The sequence below is a fragment of the Pelophylax lessonae genome (assembly GCF_965119305.1).
Source record: "Pelophylax lessonae genome assembly, chromosome: 5".
Classification (NCBI taxonomy): domain Eukaryota; kingdom Metazoa; phylum Chordata; class Amphibia; order Anura; family Ranidae; genus Pelophylax; species Pelophylax lessonae.
This window is the reverse complement of record NC_138772.1, coordinates 399,030,633-399,052,216: the sequence shown is the minus strand read 5'-3', so window position 1 is coordinate 399,052,216 and position 21,584 is coordinate 399,030,633. Positions and strand designations below refer to the sequence as shown.

The window sequence follows — 21,584 nt, the reverse complement described above, 5'->3', positions numbered from 1 at the left end:
GCCACCCTTAAAGCGGAGTTCCACCCTGGATTTTTTTTTTTTTTTTTTTAATACCCCCGGGACAGTCAGGGCTAGTGCATTCCACAATGGCTAGCCTCTGATCTGTCCCGGGTTGCACTTACCTGTTAGGACAAATACTTACCTTGCAAACGTCTTGTCCAGCGCTGCCATCTCAGATGTGGGCAGCTTGAAGCCAGCGAGATCCTCTTCTGCGTCCTCTTCCGCCTTCTTTGGTCCCACGATGCTCTGCGCCGGCCCCGACGTCACTTCCGGGTCACGCGCGTCATCCCTCTACAGCTTCTGGGCATGCCCAGAAGCTGTTTAGAAGGGGATGACGCGCGCGACCCGGAACTGACGTCGGGGCCGGTGCAGGCGCAATGATTCCTGGGAGCGATGACGTCCAGCTCCCAGGAATCATTGCAGAGCCAGGAAGTGACGACGGGCCGCGGCCGAGGAAGGAGGAAGAAGGAAGTAAGGTAAGTATTTTTTCTTCGCTACGAGGTAAGTAAAAAAAAAAAAAATATGCGATTATCCATTTCTTTTTCAGGTGACCCGGAGCGAGAAGATGGAGGTAAGTATAAAAATAGGGTGGAACTCCACTTTAAGCTACAATAGGCAGCAGATGAGGGTATTTTACATGCCGCAGTCATGATGCATTAGCATAAAAAGGAGTTTCCCCTATAACAGGTTTTTAATGTCATTCTTTCTGGCCAGCCCATAACCTTGACGTAATGCGTTACATTGGAGTTATTGACTGACCACTCTGCTGTAAGTGAGTTAGGGGGCGCAAATTACTTGCCCTGACAACCCACGCTACCAAAAAAAAAAACTAGCTCCTAACTTTTTTAGCTGGCTCCTAGATTCATAGCAAATTTGTCGAGCCCTGCTTTAACCCATCTCCTGTGTTAATGAGCATTTTGGTTGTTTTGCACAGGCATTCTTGTTGCATCAGGCAACGCTCGATTTGATTTTTTTGTTTTTTTTAATTTGTACAAGGATAAAATGATAAATGATAATTTTTGATGCTTTGCAACTGCATCTTAAATGCACTGTATTGCCATAGTGCTTTTACAGTGCGCTTGTGCTGCATTTCAATTGAAGCGAATGGAGGTAGTTTTAAGCATCACTGCAGACAGCGTTCACTTTGCCCTAATGCGACACAAGGCAAAGCTAACACTGCAGTGTGAACACTTCCACCTCCTCCCCATTTTAACAATTTTGAGTGGTGCTGATAGGTCAGAAAGCAGTAAAAAGGTGACCCATCCACCTGTTTCCAAGGCCTGTGAGAAAGAGCCCTTACTGTAAAGTTAGCATTTAGATTTTTGGATGATACAGCAATCAGCAGTCCTAACAACTACTGTTGGTACCTTCAGAAAACAGAATCATCACTCACCCAGTACAGGACAATGGTCTCTGTAAAACGATCCTCCTTTGGCATCTTGCACACATTTCAGATCAGACTAAAAGAAAAACGAACAGATGAGTATTCAAGCATTTAAAGCATACATTTCACAGACCATTAAACTGCTTACATTTTAAAGTGTTATTAAACACAGGACCCTGCAATCTCCATATCTGGTCTCCCACAGTCCAAAGAACATGGAAATGCAATTATTTTCGTAAATATAAACAACTGCTATATACCTTTTCTCATAGCCTTGTGATTTCTATCAGTTCCTGGTAAAGCTTGTAGGAGTTTTCATACTGCACTGGCTTCCCCATCAGGATCCAGGACCCCTGACTCTCTGTTTGGACAGTGCTGATTGGCCCTGTGCTGATCACATGCACCCTCCCCAGAAAAAAAAAAAACTCTAGCAATACACACCAAACTGAGCATGTGCAGCCTGACTCCATTTACTCTGTCTTATCTGGACATGTTCAGGAGTCAGTGGAAGAAGAGGTGGATCTGTGCATACAGGATCAAACATCCTTTTTACACAATGGAGAGGATTAACCCCTTATACAGACTGTTACGGTTTTTGGTTTAGTAACACTTAAGTGCCTAAGTGCAGCCAAAATAAAAAAAAAGTAAATTAGCACAAGGCACATAACTTACTGTCAGTAGGATATTGTCCTTTGTGCGGATTCTTCTGCTGTAAGTAATCCTCCTGCGTCCGGCTACCCTCATCCCCACCACCGTAATCTTCCAGTGTGGCGGGGGTTGTTACAACTTAGAGGCCATCATAGGCTCTCATCAAGAAAGCCTTACTATGATTGCCTCTTTATGCAGCCGTATGACAGCTTCTATGAATGAAACAGTATTTAAGAACGAGGGTGGGCAGATGAGTGATAGCTCTGCCCCCTCCCTTTATAGATCCTATTTCAGTCACAGAAGCTGTGGTATAGCTTCACTGAAAGGAACCATTCGGCAGAAAGGCAGGCACAGTCAGGTTCTGTTGAGAAGAGCCTTAGTAGTAACAACTTCTGCTGTGCCAGAAGATTACAGAAGCTGGGGAAACAGAATGGAGGAGGTATACTACTAAAAGCAGAGGAATTAGCAGAAGGCACAAATCATACATGACTAAGTTATGTCCATTGCGCTGATTTTTCTTTTTTTGATTTTTATTGCACTTAGGCTTCAAGAATAATTATCACTCTTGGTAAACCAATTTTGGGTTTGATGCCAATACCCAATAATAACCAGAGGTTTTAATTTTATTTTTTTTAACTGTCCTCTAAATGACTGAATGTCATTTATACGTCATCTCGAATGATGAGTATCGTATACTTGGGTGACCGTTTACTGTACAAATCCTAAATCCTATCTTCATTGATGCAGGATATTATTCACAGTGCTCTTCTACTGATGGGAAAAAGTTACATCTCTTTTACAGTAACGGATCCTGATATTCCCTCTCACTACACCCGTTCACAAAAACACTCATATTCATGTCACAAAAAGGGTTCTTTGAATGGACAAAGGGAGGTGCTGTTTAACAGCCTATCCCCTCCCCTTGTCCATTCACAGAGCACCTTGCATTCTGTGAGAAGAATACCAAACTCTTTGTGGATGGATGAGGAAAGAGGAATTAAAGGCAAAACATATATAAAAAAAAACATTATAAATACCTTTTTTCCCTTTTAAACAAGTGATCACATTCCCTCTGTTCTCAGCTGCATAAGAGCTGGGGGAGGAGAAGCAACTGTACACGGAGCTTCCCTGTGAAGGGCTGTGCAGGGGAGGCGTGTCAGGAAAAGTCTGATCATTGGAGGAGAGCACAGCTAGAGAACTGACCACAGTGTGTTCTCCTGCTTAGTGTGGTCAGTTTTTAATAGGAAAGCAGAGGGACTGGCAGGAACATCAGGGATTTCACATAAAGGAAGCAATACAAAGAAACAGGATACTTTTTCATACAAGTACATGCTACAGCAGGCACATATCAGGAATATGAAATGTTGGGGTAAAAAAACACTTTAATTTCAAATGTTTTCGTGGTTGTTCAGAAATGACACAAACCAGCTCCTGCTGCAGCCTTTCACCTTGTGACTTGTTATAATGTTGCACTCAGATCATGCACTGATCGAGTGAGGAATATCCAACAGGGAGGTTGTACAGAAGTCAGTCGGTAGATCGATTTCTGTACTGACTCAGCGCCCATACATGGATCGAAATGCAACCACTCACTGCTGAACCAGATGAATTTTGATCAATGTATGGCCAGTTTAGTGGAAAAGGTTTTGTACTGCCTGCATCATGAGATAAAATAATCTCAGCCTTGGCAAAGTCACCTGGCAGGAGGTCAAAGACTGCTTTTTAATCCTAAAATCACTGTCTGTTTGCAAAATTATACTACTGATGTACATGGTGACATGTCAGGAATTTATTATTGAAGGTTTGTAAAGTTACTGAAAAGGCCACTAAACAGAAATTTTCCAGCATGCTAGGCTTTTTCAGCATGAGGCAATTATCAAAAAAGATGCTTGCAATAGTCTTATCAATAAATTAGAATTTCCAGAGTGTACAGGATAGAGTTAGTTACTTGGTAACTCCTTTTCTAGGAAGTCTTCCAGGGCAGCATCTGAGAGAAAGGTCTCCTCCCACCTAAAACAGGAAACACATCATCCACCATTTTAAAAGGCCGTCACATACCTCAGTAACATACAAGTACCGGAGGAACAAGTAATACTACTGGGGGGGTCTACAGCCTGAAGGACCTTTCCACTGAAAGATTGGTCTTGGCTAGACAGGAAATCTATCCTGTAATATTTTGTAAGGGTACTGAAGCTCGACCAGGTTGCCACCTCGCAGATCTTGTCTGGCGTAACTCCTGCTTTCTCCACATATAAAGATGGCCAGGCCCTGGTAGAATGAGCTGTGACCCCCTTGGGTGGTACCTGGTTGAGATTGGTAGATGTAAGAGATCTAACTGCCAGCTTGAGGAGCTATGGAGGCAAACCCCTTCCTCTGTCCAGAAGCCAAAGATTTGGGAAATTACCACTGACTCCACTGAGAGGTTCTACCTATAACTATGAAGAGTAGCAGGGAACCCCTAAGTAAATCAGTTTTAGAGATCATACTGAAATTGATTACTCTGTGGGCCATTGGAATAATGCTTCACGCACTGGAGTCAATAGGGACCAAAAACCCCCCACAGCGTGGATCAGAATGCCACCCTAAAAAATGGCCACAAAAAACATTGCTATGAAGCTAATTGGTTGGCTAAGTGTCATTGGCCCCGTGACCACCCAGGCACCATCCAATGAGCAGCCAATCGTGCGCGAAACATGCCATCACGGCAACTTGTTCCTGTGTGCATTCCAAACTGGTCCTGACTTCCGGTATCATCATTTCCGGTTTGTCGTTTCCGGTCCAGGAGATTCCGCTCCGCTCTGCATTGCAGGAGGTGGTCCTTCACTGAACACCCGCTGGTCCGGCGCTCCCTCAGGCCCCAGACGTTAATATCCAGCTGGGGCTCTCTCCACGCCATCATGGTTACCGGACCCCTCACCCATCGGCTCTGCCAGTTGTGCAACATTCACCACCAGTGGCCTCAGCCTGGATAGGTCACTGGTTTGGAACTTTTTATTGATCAATATACATGTCTTTCTCAATAAACATGACTTTCTTTTATGGGCTGTTCTCCTAGTTTCCATTTTACTAACCGTGGTTGGCGCTGCTTTCCATCCTTTTTGTGATACTGGTATGAGTAGAGTTGGGTAGATCCCTGCTTGAAGAGATTAAGTCTGTAGCAGTAACAGGATAGCCCATTCACCTTGATTGTTACACCACGTTCTGTTGAGGACCGTCAGAAAACTAAGTCCTGCTATATCACCTCAGAAGGCTGGCTCCTTCTGCAGGTATAGCTATGTAAAACGCTAAAATAGGGGTCTCTACTGTGTAAAATTCAGTAGTACACTGACTTCCCTTTTTAGGCACTGCCGAGATTTTAGATCGATCTGCTGACAGCCTTAAAGCAGAATTAAACCCTACTATTCTTTACCGCCAAGGAAGCTGCTTCTGTCTGATCTGTAACCGTCATGGTACTGCACATACGATGTGAGTCATGACATCAGCCATTTGATGTTTTCACAGTTTGGTTGCTGCAACAAGCACATGTGACAGTCAGCAATCCAAGCATTCCAGGGAATGTAACTTTTTAAAGACCTAAATCGATGGGATTTGTTCCACTTTAGGCCCCAGCGCACTTGTGCGACCTAAAAGTTGCACAATTTTGACTGGACTGAAGCAATGCCTGTGTAAATCTTGAGGTCCATAGACCTCAAAACGCATCAAAGTCAGATCATAGTAGTGCAGGGACTACTTTGAAGTTGCTGAGACTTGAAGTCGCACAGATATGAACGGTACTCATTGAAAATCATCGAGAACGACTTGTCATGTGACTTGCAGTCCCAAGTCGCATAACAAGTCACACAAGTGTGAAAGGGGCCTAATGATTCACTTCTTGCTCAGGGGCCATATAAAAAGATACATATTGACTATATTTGAATATAGTGCCATAACAACCCAAGCCAGGTATAAGGTCCAAGTAATGGCAAATAATGATAGGCTGAAACACCTATAAACACTGCACATAAAATGTTCTGCAGATCATTATGTGAATGGACCTGGCTGCCTCTGCAGCCCTGGCCCGGGATATACTATCTATATAGATCTATATAGAACATAGACACTATGATAGAATGCAGAGGCCCCATCTCTTTTGTGTAGGCACACCCTCTTATAGTGTCATAACCTGAAGACCATCTCTACTGTAGGCATGTCTACATAAACACAATTGCTTTTGAGGAGATAAGTGATATACCACATTTCCCTGAAGCTAGAGGACTGGAATAATTTCCTATAAGGTGGGAGACTCTTGACTTCTGATGGTGGGGGGGGGGGGGGCTCTTGACATCTCATGTAAGGGTGTAAAGGGGGCGTGGGGTGCTCTGGACATCTATTCTTACAGATATAACCGGCCCTTTGAGGGGAATCATAACGCCGATGCGGCCCGCAATGAAATCGAGTTTGACACCCCTGGTCTACTTCATGTTCATGTTAATGTCCAAACAAGATCATAAATGTAGACAAAATAACATGTTAAGACATAGTATACTGCAGAACCATGAGAGAAGTCTCAGCAGCCAAGACTCTTGTGTCCTCCATGTGTAATTACCATCTGAATATATTCAAAAGGATGCAGTAGAAACAACTGAACCCCCATGTCTTTTTATAAATGCAAAAGTAAAAAAAGTGTTCTGTATAGTGCACCATCATACGGAAACTTCTGGAAAAAAAAGCCTGCTTCTTAAAAGAAGGCTTATTAGAAACACTGCATAGATAGAGCAATAGTTTATGAAATGCACAGTCACAGATAGCGAATTTCACAAGAAACATTTACAAAAGGAAATCTAGTTGAACTACAGCCACCAGAGATCCTGCCCCCAATTTATCCACTTCATGTGTATGTTCAATATAGACACAAAATACTAGCATACTGCAGAACCCTGAGGACAGTCATGGCGCATTCAACTAAGCAATACCCCCTGATCTACAATGCATACGCAATTGATGTTTATGCCATCAAACAGATAGCAGAATCCAGGACCTAGGTAAAAATTTGTTCTGTGGCTACCAATGCATTATACAGGTCCTTCTCAAAAAATTAGCATATTGTGATAAAGTGCATTATTTTCTGTAATGTACTGATAAACATTAGACTTTCATATATTTTAGATTCATTACACACAACTGAAGTAGTGCAAGCCTTTTATTGTTTTAATATTGATGATTGTGGCATACAGCTCATGAAAAACCAAAATTCCTATCTCAAAAAATTAGCATATCATGAAAAGGTTCTCTAAACGAGCTATTAACCCAGGCCTCGACAAATCCCGGGCGCCAGGTCGCATTTGCGACTAGAATTAGCGACCTGGCGCCTGGGGTGCCCTGCTTGAGCTGTCCTGTCCCTTTTGCGCCCCCCACCTCCTCTTCGAGTTCACGGACTTCCACGCCGTCCAGAAATTTAGTCCCCGGCTTTTCGGCCTTCTTCTGTGAGATGAGAAGCTAGGGGAACTGGCGCCCTCTTGTGGTGGCCGGGAGTAATGCATGTTCTCAATGCCTTTTCTTCTCCTTCCAAAGAGAATAGAGGGAAGTTTTTTAAGGCTTCATCTCTCTGTCCAGTTACCTTTGCTTAAAGGTAAGTGGACAGGGAGTGTGGTTATTATTATTAATTTATTTTTTAAATGTAAAAAAAATAATAATTTTCTCTTTTTTTTTTTTTAATTATTAAAAAAAAAAATAAAAAAATATGTTTTCTTTTTTTTCTTCAATTCTTATTAAAAAAAAAAAAAAAAATATATATATATATATATATATATATATATATATATATATATATATATATATATATATATATATATATATATATATATATATATATATATATATATATATATATATATATATATATATATATATATATCTCTTTTTTTTTTTTTTCCTCATCGCCGTGCCACAGCCAAAGGCCCCTTTCACACGGGCTGTCTGATCAGGTCCGCCTGTCAGTTTTTCAGGCAGACCTGATCGGACCGTTCAGTCTCCTCTATGGAGCGGTAATCTGCCGCCATCTGACCCTGCCCGCCAAAAACAGACGGATGGTGGTTCTATTTTCTATCCATCCCGTGGATCCGATCAGATGGCATCGGATGGAAAGAGACAGACAGTCTGTTTCCATCCAATTGCGCTATATAGGAGAGTGGGGTTCTAGTCGTATTTATGTGTAAATTTAGTATCAGTTTTATTAAATAAAGCTTGGTTGTTAGTTTAAAAAAAAAAAAAAAACTGGCTCCTAACTTTTTTAGCTGGCTCCTAGATTTCAGGCAAATTTGTCAAGCCCTGTATTAATCTAATCATCTGAATCAACTAATTAACTCTTAAACACCTGCAAAAGATTCCTGAGGCTTTTAAAAACTCCCAGCCTGGTTCATTACTCAAAAATGCAATCATGGGTAAGACTGCCGACCTGACTGCTGACCAGAAGGCCATCATTGACACCCTCAAGCAAGATGGTAAGACACAGAAAGAAATTTCTGAACGAATAGGCTGTTCCCAGAGTGCTGTATCAAGGCACCTCAGTGGGAAGTCTGTGGGAAGGAAAAAGTGTGGCAGAAAACGCTGCACAATGAGAAGAGGTGACCAGACCCTGAGGAAGATTGTGGAGAAGGACCGATTCCAGACCTTGGGGGACCTGCGGAAGCAGTGGACTGAGTCTGGAGTAGAAACATCTAGAGCCACCGTGTACAGGCGCGTGCAGGAAATGGGCTACAGGTGCCGCATTCCCCAGGTCAAACCACTTTTGAACCAGAAACAGCGGCAGAAGCGCCTGACCTGGGCTACAGAGAAGCAGCACTGGACTATTGCTCAGTGGTCCAAAGTACTTTTTTCGGATGAAAGCAAATTTTGCATGTCATTCGGAATTCAAGGTGCCAGAGTCTGGAGGAAGACTGGGGAGAGGGAAATGCCAAAATGCCTGAAGTCCAGTGTCAAGTACCCACAGTCAGTGATGGTCTGGGGTGCCATGTCAGCTGCTGGTGTTGGTCCACTGTGTTTTATCAAGGGCAGGGTCAATGCAGCTAGCCATCAGGAGATTTTGGAGCACTTCATGCTTCCATCTGCTGAAAAGCTTTATGGAGATGAAGATTTCATTTTTTCAGCACGACCTGGCACCTGCTCACAGTGCCAAAACCACTGGTAAATGGTTTACTGACCATGGTATTACTGTGCTCAATTGGCCTGCCAACTCTCCTGACCTGAACCCCATAGAGCATCTGTGGGATGTTGTGAAGAGAAAGCTGAGAGATGCAAGACCCAACACTCTGGATGAGCTCAAGGCCGCTATCGAATAATCCTGGGCCTCCATAACACCTCAGGAGTGCCACAGGCTGATTGCCTCCATGCCACGTCGCATTGAAGCAGTCATTTCTGTAAAAGGATTCCCGACCAAGTATTGAGTGCATAACTGAACATAATTTTTTGAAGGTTGACTTTTTTTGTATTAAAAACACTTTTCTTTTATTGGTCGGATGAAATATGCTAATTTTTTGAGATAGGAATTTTGGGTTTTCATGAGCTGTATGCCAAAATCATCAATATTAAAACAATAAAAGGCTTGCACTACTTCAATTGTGTGTAATGAATCTAAAATATATGAAAGTCTAATGTTTATCAGTACATTACAGAAAATAATGAACTTCATCACAATATGCAAATTTTTTGAGAAGGACCTGTATATCTATCCAGTGGAAGTACTGGGGGACTTCAGGTAAAAAGTGTGAAGGTGAGCGCACCAAGTGGTGTGTATATAGTGGATACTAGTAACCCATGATAGGTACAGCTTCCACTCCTCCCTGACCATTGCCAAATGTTTAGTTGGAATGAGTTACCCATAAAGAAAAGTACACTGAAGTAAACCTGAATACCAGGTGAGAAGCACCCAAAGTCTCTAAATTTCTGAGGTCTTAGGCTGGCCTGCCTAATTGGATACAATTAAAAGTGTTGTTTAGTTTTGACCTCATATCACAGGGTCTTTATTAAATCCAAAGGAAAATTGCACAAGATAATTGAACATGCATGGCCAGCCTTAGGGCTCTTTCACACGGGCGGTCCGATCAGATCCGCCTGTCAGTTTTTTAGGCGGATCTGATCGGATCCTCCATGCAGCTCTATGGGGCAGCGGGTGTCAGCGGAGGTCACCTCCGCTGACACCCGCTGCCATCCGCATCCGATCCTGTGCTGAAATCTGGACGGATGGAAACCCTATTTTTCCATCCGTTCAGTAATCGGAGCGGAGCGGATCTGATGAGAGCGGACAAGCGGTCCGCTCTCCTCCGATCCCCCATAGAGGGCAGCGGGTGCTGAGACACCTCCCTCTCCGCTCTGCAAGTGGAGACGGAGCTGTCATCCGCCCGGCTCAGCGGGGATCGCGGATCGATCCCCGCTGAGCAACACGGATCCGCCTGCGGAGGCGGACCGTGTGTAAGAAGCCTTAACCTGGTCAGGCCTGGTAGTAAATAAAAGCTGCTGACATCCTGAGCCTGAAAATGTGGCCAGAGCAGTCAGAAGTACAGTCAGAAGTACACCACCTGCCTGTGATAACGAGCAGTCTTTAGGCACAGGTTTGTCTATGCAGCCCTTGCATAGAGGACTAGTCCAAGATCCAGTCAATTATATGTTGCGGGATCCACACCAAAATCAAGCACAAAGAACTGATTGCACCCAGACTGAATGGGGAGGAAGGGGCCTGACTTCTTTTACAGAGGAGACTAATCCTTTTAGGACTCCAAGGGATTCTTTTGCCACACGTTTGCTTATGCACTTTTGGCAAAGATTTTTGGCCCAGCTGGCTGCCATTTCCCATAATAGGAAGCACATGCTGCTACCACTAATTAGCATTATGTGTATAGTGGTTTGGTAAGTACAGAGGTGGCCTCAGCATGCTCTGGCTTACCTTGGAGCTTGCTTACCCCCCCCCCCTCCCAGTGGAAGCGAAAACCTCGGGCAAAAAAAGAGGGAATACCCCTGAGGGCGGGTCTTCTAGATGCCCCTGTCCTACCTAAAGCTGCCTAAGCTCCCTAGAGGCTTGTGCAGCCAGTCAGACGGGGAGGCCCTTGTAACTAGCACAGAGCCTAGAAGAAAATAAACTGCTTGTAGCTCCTGTTGGTCCAGAGGAAACACAAGAACTGAGGCACTGAGGTATGCGACGGCCTTTTAAAATGGTGGATGATGTGTTTCCTGTTTTAGGTGGGAGGAGACCCATCTCTCAGATGCTGCCCTGGAAGACGACTGGAGAAAAATGACATCTTAAGCTGGCCACATATAGATCGAATCTCGAATGGTTCAGCAGGGACCAGCCAAGATTCGGACCATGTATGAGCAGGCTGATTTTACCCAAGTCAATCCATCAATCAACTTGGGTACAACCAGCATGTCGGATTTTTAGCATGCGATTATTGCCAGCAGCTATAGCCACTAACAGTAGTCTTTGCGTTCCCGAAAGGGATAGCTCCCCTGCACCCCTCTTCCGGGATACCTCAATAGCTCTGAGGGAGGGAATCCCCCATAAATACTGGCTGTGTTGATGGGGTAATCATGTAATTTTCTTTCCTGCAGCCCATTATTTCAGGAAAGAAAAATCGCATAATCTATGGCCTGCTTAGGTACCTTGAAAAAAACTGGAGATTTGTCTTACAGGTATTCAGTAATTAGTACTACTTTAGGAACAAGGCAGGCCATAGATGAAACGATTTGCTTTTCTGCAACCAGGGGTTGCAGGAAAGAAAACTGCTCAAATCGTCTGAACAACACAGTCAGTGTTGATGGGGGAATACCTCCTGCGGAGCTATTGTGTTCTCCCGGGGGCCATCCCTGCTGGGAGAGGACAGTGATATTGCTCGAAAGTAAAAATCCGACATGCTGGTTGTCGATCGATGGATAGATGGTTCATTTGCCGGCCAGTCCCGGGTTAAGTATATATGAAGTAACATTGGAACAGCTGTGAGGATCAAAATACACAAAACACCAACCATTTCAACCCTATTGAAAAGGTATCAATTGCTTAGCTGACAAAAGAACTTAAATGAAGCACCCAAAACTAGTAGCAGATGTAACAAAAGACAGAAGAGAAAGGAGCATATAAAAGAAACCCATTGTATTCAACTTACCTCCCCCACTCCAAACATTCCTTGTTTTTTTTGTCATCTTGGGACTACTTACCATTCCTTCAAAGCCAACTCTGTAGAGGTTTTTAGCACCATTGTCCCAGAGAACATAAGCTGCACTGTGTGGACTTGATGCACTCCAGTCCTGTATCTCAGTCACCTAAAGTGGATTGCAAAGAATAAAAAAATCTGAGACATGGCTAAATGAAAGAAAATAAAGAAAAATATGAGCAGAAGTTACATATTAGACCAAATAAAATCTTTGCTAAACTGGTAAAACAAAGGCAAACACAATCTTTTTGCTTTACAGAGAATACAAGACATAAAATATCAAATCATTGTGGTTATCGATATCAATTACTAAGCAATATTTACACCTAAATCAGTGAGACAGAATAATGTAACAAAAATAATTAGCTGCCCTGGGCTGAAAGCCTCATACACACTAGATGTTAGTACAGCGATCTCCCATGCTGTGCTATTGTGTTCTGACAGGGGAACGGCCCGCCCACCAGAACACTCAATTCAGCGCTGCCAGCGACTGGAGCCAGTCGGCAGACTTTTTTCAGTCATGAACCTTTGACAGAAGCCGGCCGAATGCACCAGCTGGCGTACACACGGCCAAATGTCAGCCCGTTTCTTTTGAACCAGCTGATGCCCACCATTCAGCCCGTGTGTACTAAAACTCAGAAATAAAGAAAATTATTAGAACCCTTGAGTGCCAGTTAACACCAACTGCGGTGCAGGAGAAGCATGCGATAAATACTTAAAGGCACCTCATTGCATTTTACAAACACGGGTAACTTCTTATAGACCCAAATTGCACAGTTATACAGTATCATGCGGTATGGTGTGGAGAAATTTTACAGTTGCGCCTGCTGTACTGTTACTGCGCATTTAGCAGTTCATTGAAATTGATGAGCTGTCAAGGGAACACGCAAAAACGCAACAAACACATTCTTTATGGTATGAACCAGCCCTTAAAGTGCATATTTGGGGAAAAAAAAAATCAGTTAATCTCTACAATACACATTTCTCAGTGCTCTGCTTTGTAAAAAAAATGCTGTAACTACAGAAAAAATCCTGTCAATCTGCCAAAAAAAATGGTATTTTTGACTTACCGTAAAATCCATTTCTCTGATGTTCACTGACGGACACAGCTCCTGATCTTCATAACCATTGGGTTATACTGCCCCCTACAGGAGGACACTAGGCAGAAAAATAATCAGGCTACGCCTATGGGCAGTCCCAGGGTGTATACGCCCTCTCTCTACTATAGGTACTCAGTTTAGTTACAAGCAGTGTCAGAAGAATTACAACTCCACAAAGGGGTGGGTGCTGTGTCCGTCAATGATCATCAGAGAAATGGATTTTATGGTAAGTCAAAAATCTCATTTTCTCTTTCTTTCATTGACGCTGCGCTGGTGGGCACCAATAAAGCTGCGCTGGTGGGCATCAATGAAGCTGCGCTGGTGGGCATCAATGAAGCTGCGCTGGTGGGCATTGATAAGGCTGCACTAATAGATTGCATTGATGGACACTGATAAGTCAGCACTGATAGGCTGCGCCAATATGCTGCATAAAGGGCACTGATAAAGTTATTTATTTTTGTAAAAAATATTAAACAGCCATTTCATGAGATAATTTACGAGGGCGTGTTTAGGGGTTGATATAGGGGTGGGTAGGGTAGGGGTTAGGGGAGACAACTGGTGGTGAGTGTTAAAGTGGATGTAAACCCCATTCATAAAATCCGACCTGGGCAAATATATTTGTAGTGTTTTCCTATCTCTCTCCAAAGCACTAAGTCCTGTATCTTTCCGCAGCTCCATTCTTCTGTAATCAGCAGATAACTTCTGACAAGTTTTCCAACACACAAGATAAAAGCAGCTGAAAACTTGTGTCAGGGAAGGGACTTCAAGAAAGATAAGCAAAAAGCTTGTCTATTCACAGCACAGCTCTGCAAGTTTCTTCATTCCTCTGCCTATGCGGAAAGAAGAGGGGGAGGGTGCGCCTTTCCTCCAATCAGCTTATTCAGTGTATGCTTAGACTCCCCTCCCACTGCTGAAAACGGAAAAAAAATTTAAACACGATGTGCATTTTCTAAGGAGTATAGAAAGCTGAAGACAGCAGATATACATGTAAAACTTATGTAGGGAGATTTGTCTAATCTCTGTGTATCATCTGAGGCTATAGCTTCACTGTGTATATGTGAGGGTTTATGTCCACTTTAAGACATGGCTAGTAAAACAGGACTGGAAATTTTCAGCTCTGATAGCATATATAAATTAAGACCTGGGAGGTCTTACATTATTTAGCCTTTAAGAGGTTTTAAACTAATCAATAACCACTTGCCGAATCAGCCCCTCCTGGTCAAAGTGACGTAAGGGTACGTCACCCTCCCACGAGCCTCTAGCGCTCCCGCCCCCGCTTGTTCCCCGACATCCCCGCGCGGGTGACCGGCGGCTCCGATGTCCGCCGGTCACTCCCGATCTCCTGCTGGAGAGGGAGAAAGGCAGGCGGCTAATGTAAACAAAGCCGCCTGTCATTCTCCCTGATGTAACTGCAGAGACTATACGATCCTGCTATGTAGGATCGTATGTCTCTGTGGTTACATCACAAGCCACGCCCAGTGACAGTTAGAATCACGCCCCTAGGGACACACTTAACCCCTTGATCACTAAAGTTAACCCCTTCCCTGCCAGTGTCATTTTTACAGTAACAGTGCATATTTATAGCACTGATTACTGCACATATTTGAGAGAAATTACATAGTAAAATTAACTATAAAGGTTCAAATTTGCTTTAGTTTCTAGAATTAGGGCCCTGTTCACAGCCAAGCGCATTTTAGCTTGTAAAACGCTCATCTCTGAAGTCTCAAAACGCCCAACAAGCAAAATCTCATTCATTTCAATGAATCACCCCTAATCACATCTGAGCATTTTGTCACCTGAAGCTCAAAAAGGTACATGAGCTTTTTTTTTTTACAAGCCTTTTTGTTAGGCCCCTTTCACACAGGCGAACCGTTCAGATCCACCTGTCCGTTTTTTGGCGGATCTGAACGGTCCCCCCATGCATCTCTATGGGGGATCGGATGTCAGCGGAGACATGTCCGCTGACATCCGGTCCGATCCGTCAAATCTGGACAGATGGAAACCCTATTTTCCATCCGTCCAGCGGATCGGATGGGAACGGACCGTCAGTCCGTTCCCATCCGATTTCCCCCATAGAGATGCATGGGGAACTGACAGCTGTGTCTCCGCACACAGCGCGGAGACACAGCTGTCATCCTCCTGCTCAGCGGGGGATCGGCAGCTCGATTGCCCGCTGAGAAAAACGTCGGACGGATAGTGTGAAAAGGGCCTTAGATGTCAATGCCTGCCTCCAAACACCTGCAAACAACGCCTGAAAAAAGGCAGAATAAACGCCTAAAAAAGGGTGAAAGGGTGGGGCAGTGACAATGTAAAACAGCCAAATACAGGGTGAGTCAGTGATAGCTGCCTATCCACTCTCTGAAGCTGCCTCACAGCCTCTGGTCTCCAGACTAATGGCCCATACACACGATCAGAAAATCGTACAAAAATACCACTTTCAAAGTGACCCTATGATAATCTGATTGTTGGTAAATTTCCCGTACAAAGCCAGATCATAGGATCTTCGTTCAGTCTAGATTTACATCTATGCGGACTGCTCTTGATGCGTCTTTCAGGCACATTTTACGGTGCGTTTTTAAACCCTCGTTTTCTAAGCATGCATGTAGTTTTCATGCGTCTTACGTTTTTGTTTTTTTTTCACAACACTGTATATAGCTGCTTGTAAGGAGTGGGCTGGGAAGCCACCCCCCCGCGTCCTTAAAGCAGAGTTCCACCCTGAAAAAAAATGTTTTTACTGTCTGCTTGCTCTAAATTACCTGTAAAAGAATTGGATAATTACTTTTTTTTTTTTATTCACTTACCTTGTTTTTAAAGAAAATATACTTACCTTACTTCCTCTTCCACCCTCTGCGGACACGGCCACCGCCGTCACTTCCTTATTGCATTGACTCCCGGGAGCTGAACGTCATCGCTCCCAGGAATCAATGTGCCTGCATCGGCCCTGCTCGTCAGTTCTGGCGCAGGCTGCTGAACTGACGCTCGGGGCCGGTGCAGAGCATTCTGGGACCGAAGAGGATGCCCTGGCTTCAGCTGCCCACACCTAAGATGGCAGCACTGGACAAGAAATTTTCGCGGTAAGTATTTCTTCTAAAAGGTAATTGAACCCGGGGATAGTTCAAAGGCTATCATTGCTGAAATGCACTAGCCCTGACTGTCCGGGGGGTATTTTTATCTTAATTTTTTTTTCAGGCCAGAACTCCGCTTCAACAAGGGTTGAGTTATCAGCTGACAGCTGAAAGTAAAAAAAAAAAAAAAAAAAAATTGTAAAAAAAAAAAAAAGGCGTGCTCATACCTGCAAAGCTCACTCGCTGAGCTTTGTCAGACTTCTATGAAAGCTTTGAAGCACAACTAAAGTGACATGGAGTATAATTTTTGAAGCACAGCAAAAGCAAGGTGTAAACAGGACTGTAAGCTAACCATTTTATTTAGGGAGAGGGGCTTTGACTGGCGTTCAAAGAGCTTTAAAAAAGCGTGTTCGAAGCCATGTCTTGAAGCAAGTGTAAACGAGCCCTTAGTAATCTGGACTGAGACCGAGTACACACTATAGAAGGATATGCTGTTTTCATATTTCATGACAGAGGTTTACAGCCATTTTAATCTTTGCAGGGTTAGCACAAGAAGATCCAATACAAGTTTCACTTCTGACAGGTAAAGTAAAACTATTTCATTTGATCAACAAAAAATACTTTATCATTTAAATGTGGCTTCATTTTAGTTTTCTTAGCAATGGGATACCTAAACTAGATTTGCTTAGCAAACACTGGGAATGGGCAGTCAGATGTTAGATATTGAAAATTTGCATTTCAATGAACACAATGTGACTAACCAATAAAAGGTTGAGTCAGAACTAGTTTAAAGGCCTCTGTAGGTTTCACAATTACACACCATATGCCACTTTCGGCCATTAATGGCCACAGCTAGTCAAAGGTTCACGCGGAGCATGAATTTATTTATTCATACAAAGAAGCATGCATATAAATTCAAATGAAAACCGAGCATAAGGCGCACACTTTCTCTACCCTTTTAGTTCAAACTTCAAGACAGTCTCTAAACATGCAAATCATTTAAAAAATACACATATCTATGCATGTATAAATAAAATGTTCATCTTAAAGTCTAACTCTAAGAATTTTAAAGCAGTATTAACCACTTCAATACTGGGAATTTTCACCCCATTCCTGCCCAGGCCAATTTTCAGCGCTGTCTCATTTTGAATGACAATTGCCGGTCATGCAACACTGTACCCATATGAAACTTTATCATTTTTTCCCACAAATAGAGCTTTCTTTTGGTGGTATTTAATCAACACTGGGAATTTTTTTTTTTTTTTTTTTTTTTGCTTTTTTGGAAAAAAAAAAAAGTTTTCTGTTTGTTATAAAACTTTTGTAAAGAAGTATGTTTTCTACTTCACTGATGGGCACTAATGAGGCACAAATATGCAGCACTGAATAATGGCACTGACAGACATTACTCATGGGCCCTGATTGGCATCCCTAAAGGGCACTGGTTGGCATCCTTGATGGGTCTGCACTGATGATCGATGTGCTTATTATCAGCACAGACCCTTTTACCCGCACCTTGTCATTGTGGAGTGAAAGCCGATAAACGGCACTTCCTGGTTACGATGTTACCAGCTGTGATTGGACACAGCTGATCACTTGGTAAAGAGCCTACTTCATAGGCTCTTTACCGAGATTGGAGCTACGGTGTGTCAGAGCGACACACTGCACTACCGATCGGCGCACTGCATACCCCCGTTCCACGCGCGAGCAGCTTACCCTGTTGGATCTCATATGACACCCAGTCGGGATAACTGATCCCCAGCCGTCATTCTACTATAGGCCGGGTGGGATGTGATTAAACCCTTAAAACCAAAAAGGTTACATATTGCAGCCTACCATTTATTAGATGTGGTCACTGCATTTGTTTCATCTGGCCAGTAACACACCTCCTGTATTAGAGTGCCTCCACTCTGGATGACAGTAGCAATGTCATTCTGGGAAAGGGGAAGTAGTGTTCGATGAACTAGCAGATTTGCATACACTATCAAATTGAAGCCAAACACTAGCTCTCACTGCAGTTACATCAACAGTTTTCTTTTTCTTTTGGGATAAAGGTTTAACAAGAATAAAAGCTGATCATTGTCATCAGCCCTGTCAGTGTTAAATAGTTTGTTTCAACACTTTAACTGCTACCTCTGCAGAGCAGCTTGTTATGTTGTAAAACAACAGACTTACTGGCTTTATCACAAGATGAAAAAAAAGGAAAGCAAGCCTAGAAAAGAAAACAAATGCAGTCATCACATCTATTTGAATTGGTAAACAGCAATATAATAAATGTTTGCTTTTGGGTTTAATACCATTTTTTTTTCTAAATGCAAACTTGCATTGGGGCCTCCCCACACTGCAGGGGCTGAATGCTCATTATGTATTAGGGTGCACAGTGCAGACCCTATCGCTTACCATATACCCAATCCTGGAACCCACCCCCTCTGCCCTAAGCTCTGGTTTGTGGGAGGAGCCTCCATGTCATCATGTACAATACATGGACATAACCCCGTTTTGTATGTTGAGGAGGCTAGAGTGCGGCCAGAGCCAGTCGCAGCTTACAGAACAGGCTGCAGAGGACCAGTCACAATGCTTAAGCCAGGAGTAGAGTGAGTATTCACACCCTTTCAGGGCCGTTCTAGACATAAGCATTGGGTGTAGCCAACTGCAAGGGTGTAATATTTTAAGTTTGTAGAGTTGGGAGTTATGCTAAAGCAGAACTAAATCAAATAAGCTATTTTATACCTGTACCCTTCCCTAAGCTGGCCATACTTTATACAATTTTCTTATTCAATTTCTTTTATATTTGCCTTCAACTATGTAGTGCAAGGGTCTGCCTGATTGCATACAAATTGAAAGTGTTTAAATTTAACCTCATATTATATGGTTTTGGTAAATCTAAAGGAACATGTACAACCAAAATTGTAGAATATATGGCCAGCCTTTGACTGGAATTTAAAAACACTATGTTAGCAAACATCGTTAACCATTCCAATGCCAAAGATGTACGTTATATACCATGGCAGAGGCAATCAAAAAAAAAAAAAGTAACAAAGCTCGTGACATCAATACAAGTCATGAGCTTACATGAGAGTTCATGAGTTAACAAAATTTAGCAGATATCTTTCATCTTAAGGATGAGCTCCAACTAACTGCTTAAAAAAAAAAAAAAAAAACGACTTTAACAGCTTACCAAGTCCAGCGCTGTCTTCCTACAACCTGAAGTCTCCTCAGTCTTCTTTGCAATCGAGAGCCAGCTGAGTGATCAGGAAGTGACAGCCAGGTCCCAAATCAAAGATGGCTGCTGAAGCCACTGCACATGCATGGTGATCAAAGTGTGACAATTGGCTCCCAAATCAAAGATCATCACTGAAGCATCTGCATGGGCATTGCGGACTGTGGGGAGCGCGTCCTGAAGCTTCCAGGGATGTGCGATGTGATGACTGGTCAAGTGTACATCATTCCTCACCTGGACCATATGTCACCAATTCATACAGTAAAGCCCCTGAACCCTCCTCTATGTTATCTTATCTGTCCATGTACACTGGGTCGTTTACAGTCATTTAGAGGCAGTTGAGTTCAGTGTCGTTTTTTGGAAAGCAATTATTTGCGTTCAGGATGTTCAGAACGTGTGTTTACCAGCATTTCAAACGCAAAACGCGACCACTCACGTTTAGCGCTTGCGTTTTTCCTGTTTAAAAGGGGAATGATTTTTTCACCTCTAAAAACGGATCTGAGCGCAAACGCCCGCTAAATGCGGTTAAATGCGGCTGCAAACGCGACACGTTTTAAACGTCCTTACATAGCTGTTAAATTCCAGCGTTCAAAGGACTTTTTAAAACGTCCCGTGTACATGTAGCCTAAAAGTTTAGCACAGCTACAGAGTTTACTTGCAATATAATTTGCAATTTTGCAGTATTACTTGCTGCTTGAAAGACTTTGGACATGGCACTTATGTCATAAGTGTCCTTTCTCAACAAAGCATATGCGCACACATGTAGCTTCCATGACCTGCTATCAATCCTACATTTGAGGGATTGCTCTGTTTAGCAGAGTTACTACCAGCAGCAATTTTGATACTGTTGGGCAAAAATTGGATTTTTATCTTACCATAAAATTAATTTCTCTGATGTTCATTCACAGACACAGCTCCTGATCATCTTAACCATTGGGTTATACTACCCCTACAGGAGTAGGAAACTAGGCAGAAAAAAAGCTTGGACTACGCCTATGGGCAGTCCCAGGGGGTATACACCCACTCTCAGCTATAGGCACTCAGGTTTTATTACAAGCAGTGTCAGAAGAAATCCAACTCCACAGAGGGGTGTGTGCTGTATCCGTCAATGAACATCAGAGAAATGGATTTTACAATAAGACAAAAAACCCATTTTCTCCAACATTCATTGACGGACACAGCTCCTGATCTTCTTAACAATTGGGATGGCTCAAAGCAGTGTTAAACATGAGGGGTGATAACAACAGAAAAAATATCCATAGCCAACCAGGTAACATGGAGCTCAACCAAGAACAACTGGAGCGCACCTGAAAAAAAACAAAATAAACAAATACACCCTCAAAGAGGACCAGGTCCTCTAAACAGCAGCCAAAGGAAACATCCGCAGATGGCAATGCATCCACTTTAAATATTTTGTAAAGGTGTGCACAGATGACCAGGTAGCCGCCTTGCAAACCTTCATCACTGACGCCTGATGACTGAAGGCCCAGGAGGCATTAATGGCCTAGTTGAGTGTGCCGTAACAAGGAAAGGAGGAACCTGACCCTTAATTGAATAGGCTTGAAACACTGTCTGTCTGATCCATCTGGAAATGGTCGCAGCAGAAGTGGACAAACCCTTCAGAGGTCCATCTGTAAGCACAAATAGTGAGTCTGACTTCCTAAAAGTCTCCGTAGCTGCCAGAAACCTAATTGCCCGAACCACTTCCAAGGAATGCAAGGCAATTTCCTTAGTATGTTTTGGTTTGGCACACAGGTAAGGCAACACAATGTCTTCATTCAAATGAAAATCAGAGACAACCTTTGGAAGGAACGACGGACAGGGGTGAATAACCACCTTCTCTCTGTGAACCACCAAGTAAGGTGAACGACAACGCCCCGCCAGCTCCGACACCCTGCACGCAGAAGTGATTGCTATCAATAAGGCCCCCTTCCTAGATAACGTAAGCAGGGGAACCTCCCTAAGATTTTCAGAAGGAGGTTTCTGAAAGGC

At 43.2% G+C, this 21,584-nt stretch overlaps 1 protein-coding gene across 2 annotated transcripts in view; it reads right to left on the bottom strand.

Annotated features, from left to right (window-relative positions):
• The window catches only part of MIB1 (MIB E3 ubiquitin protein ligase 1), a 203,770-nt gene that overhangs the window by 161,546 nt on the left and 20,640 nt on the right, over window positions 1–21,584 (bottom strand). For both annotated transcript variants that reach the window (XM_082258499.1, XM_082258498.1), the window contains exons 4-5: window positions 12,215–12,319; window positions 1,394–1,460 (exon numbers count right to left, since the gene is read on the bottom strand). In XM_082258499.1, the coding sequence (XP_082114625.1) occupies window positions 1,394–1,460; window positions 12,215–12,319 (172 nt within the window). The remainder of the gene's footprint in view (window positions 1–1,393; window positions 1,461–12,214; window positions 12,320–21,584) is intronic.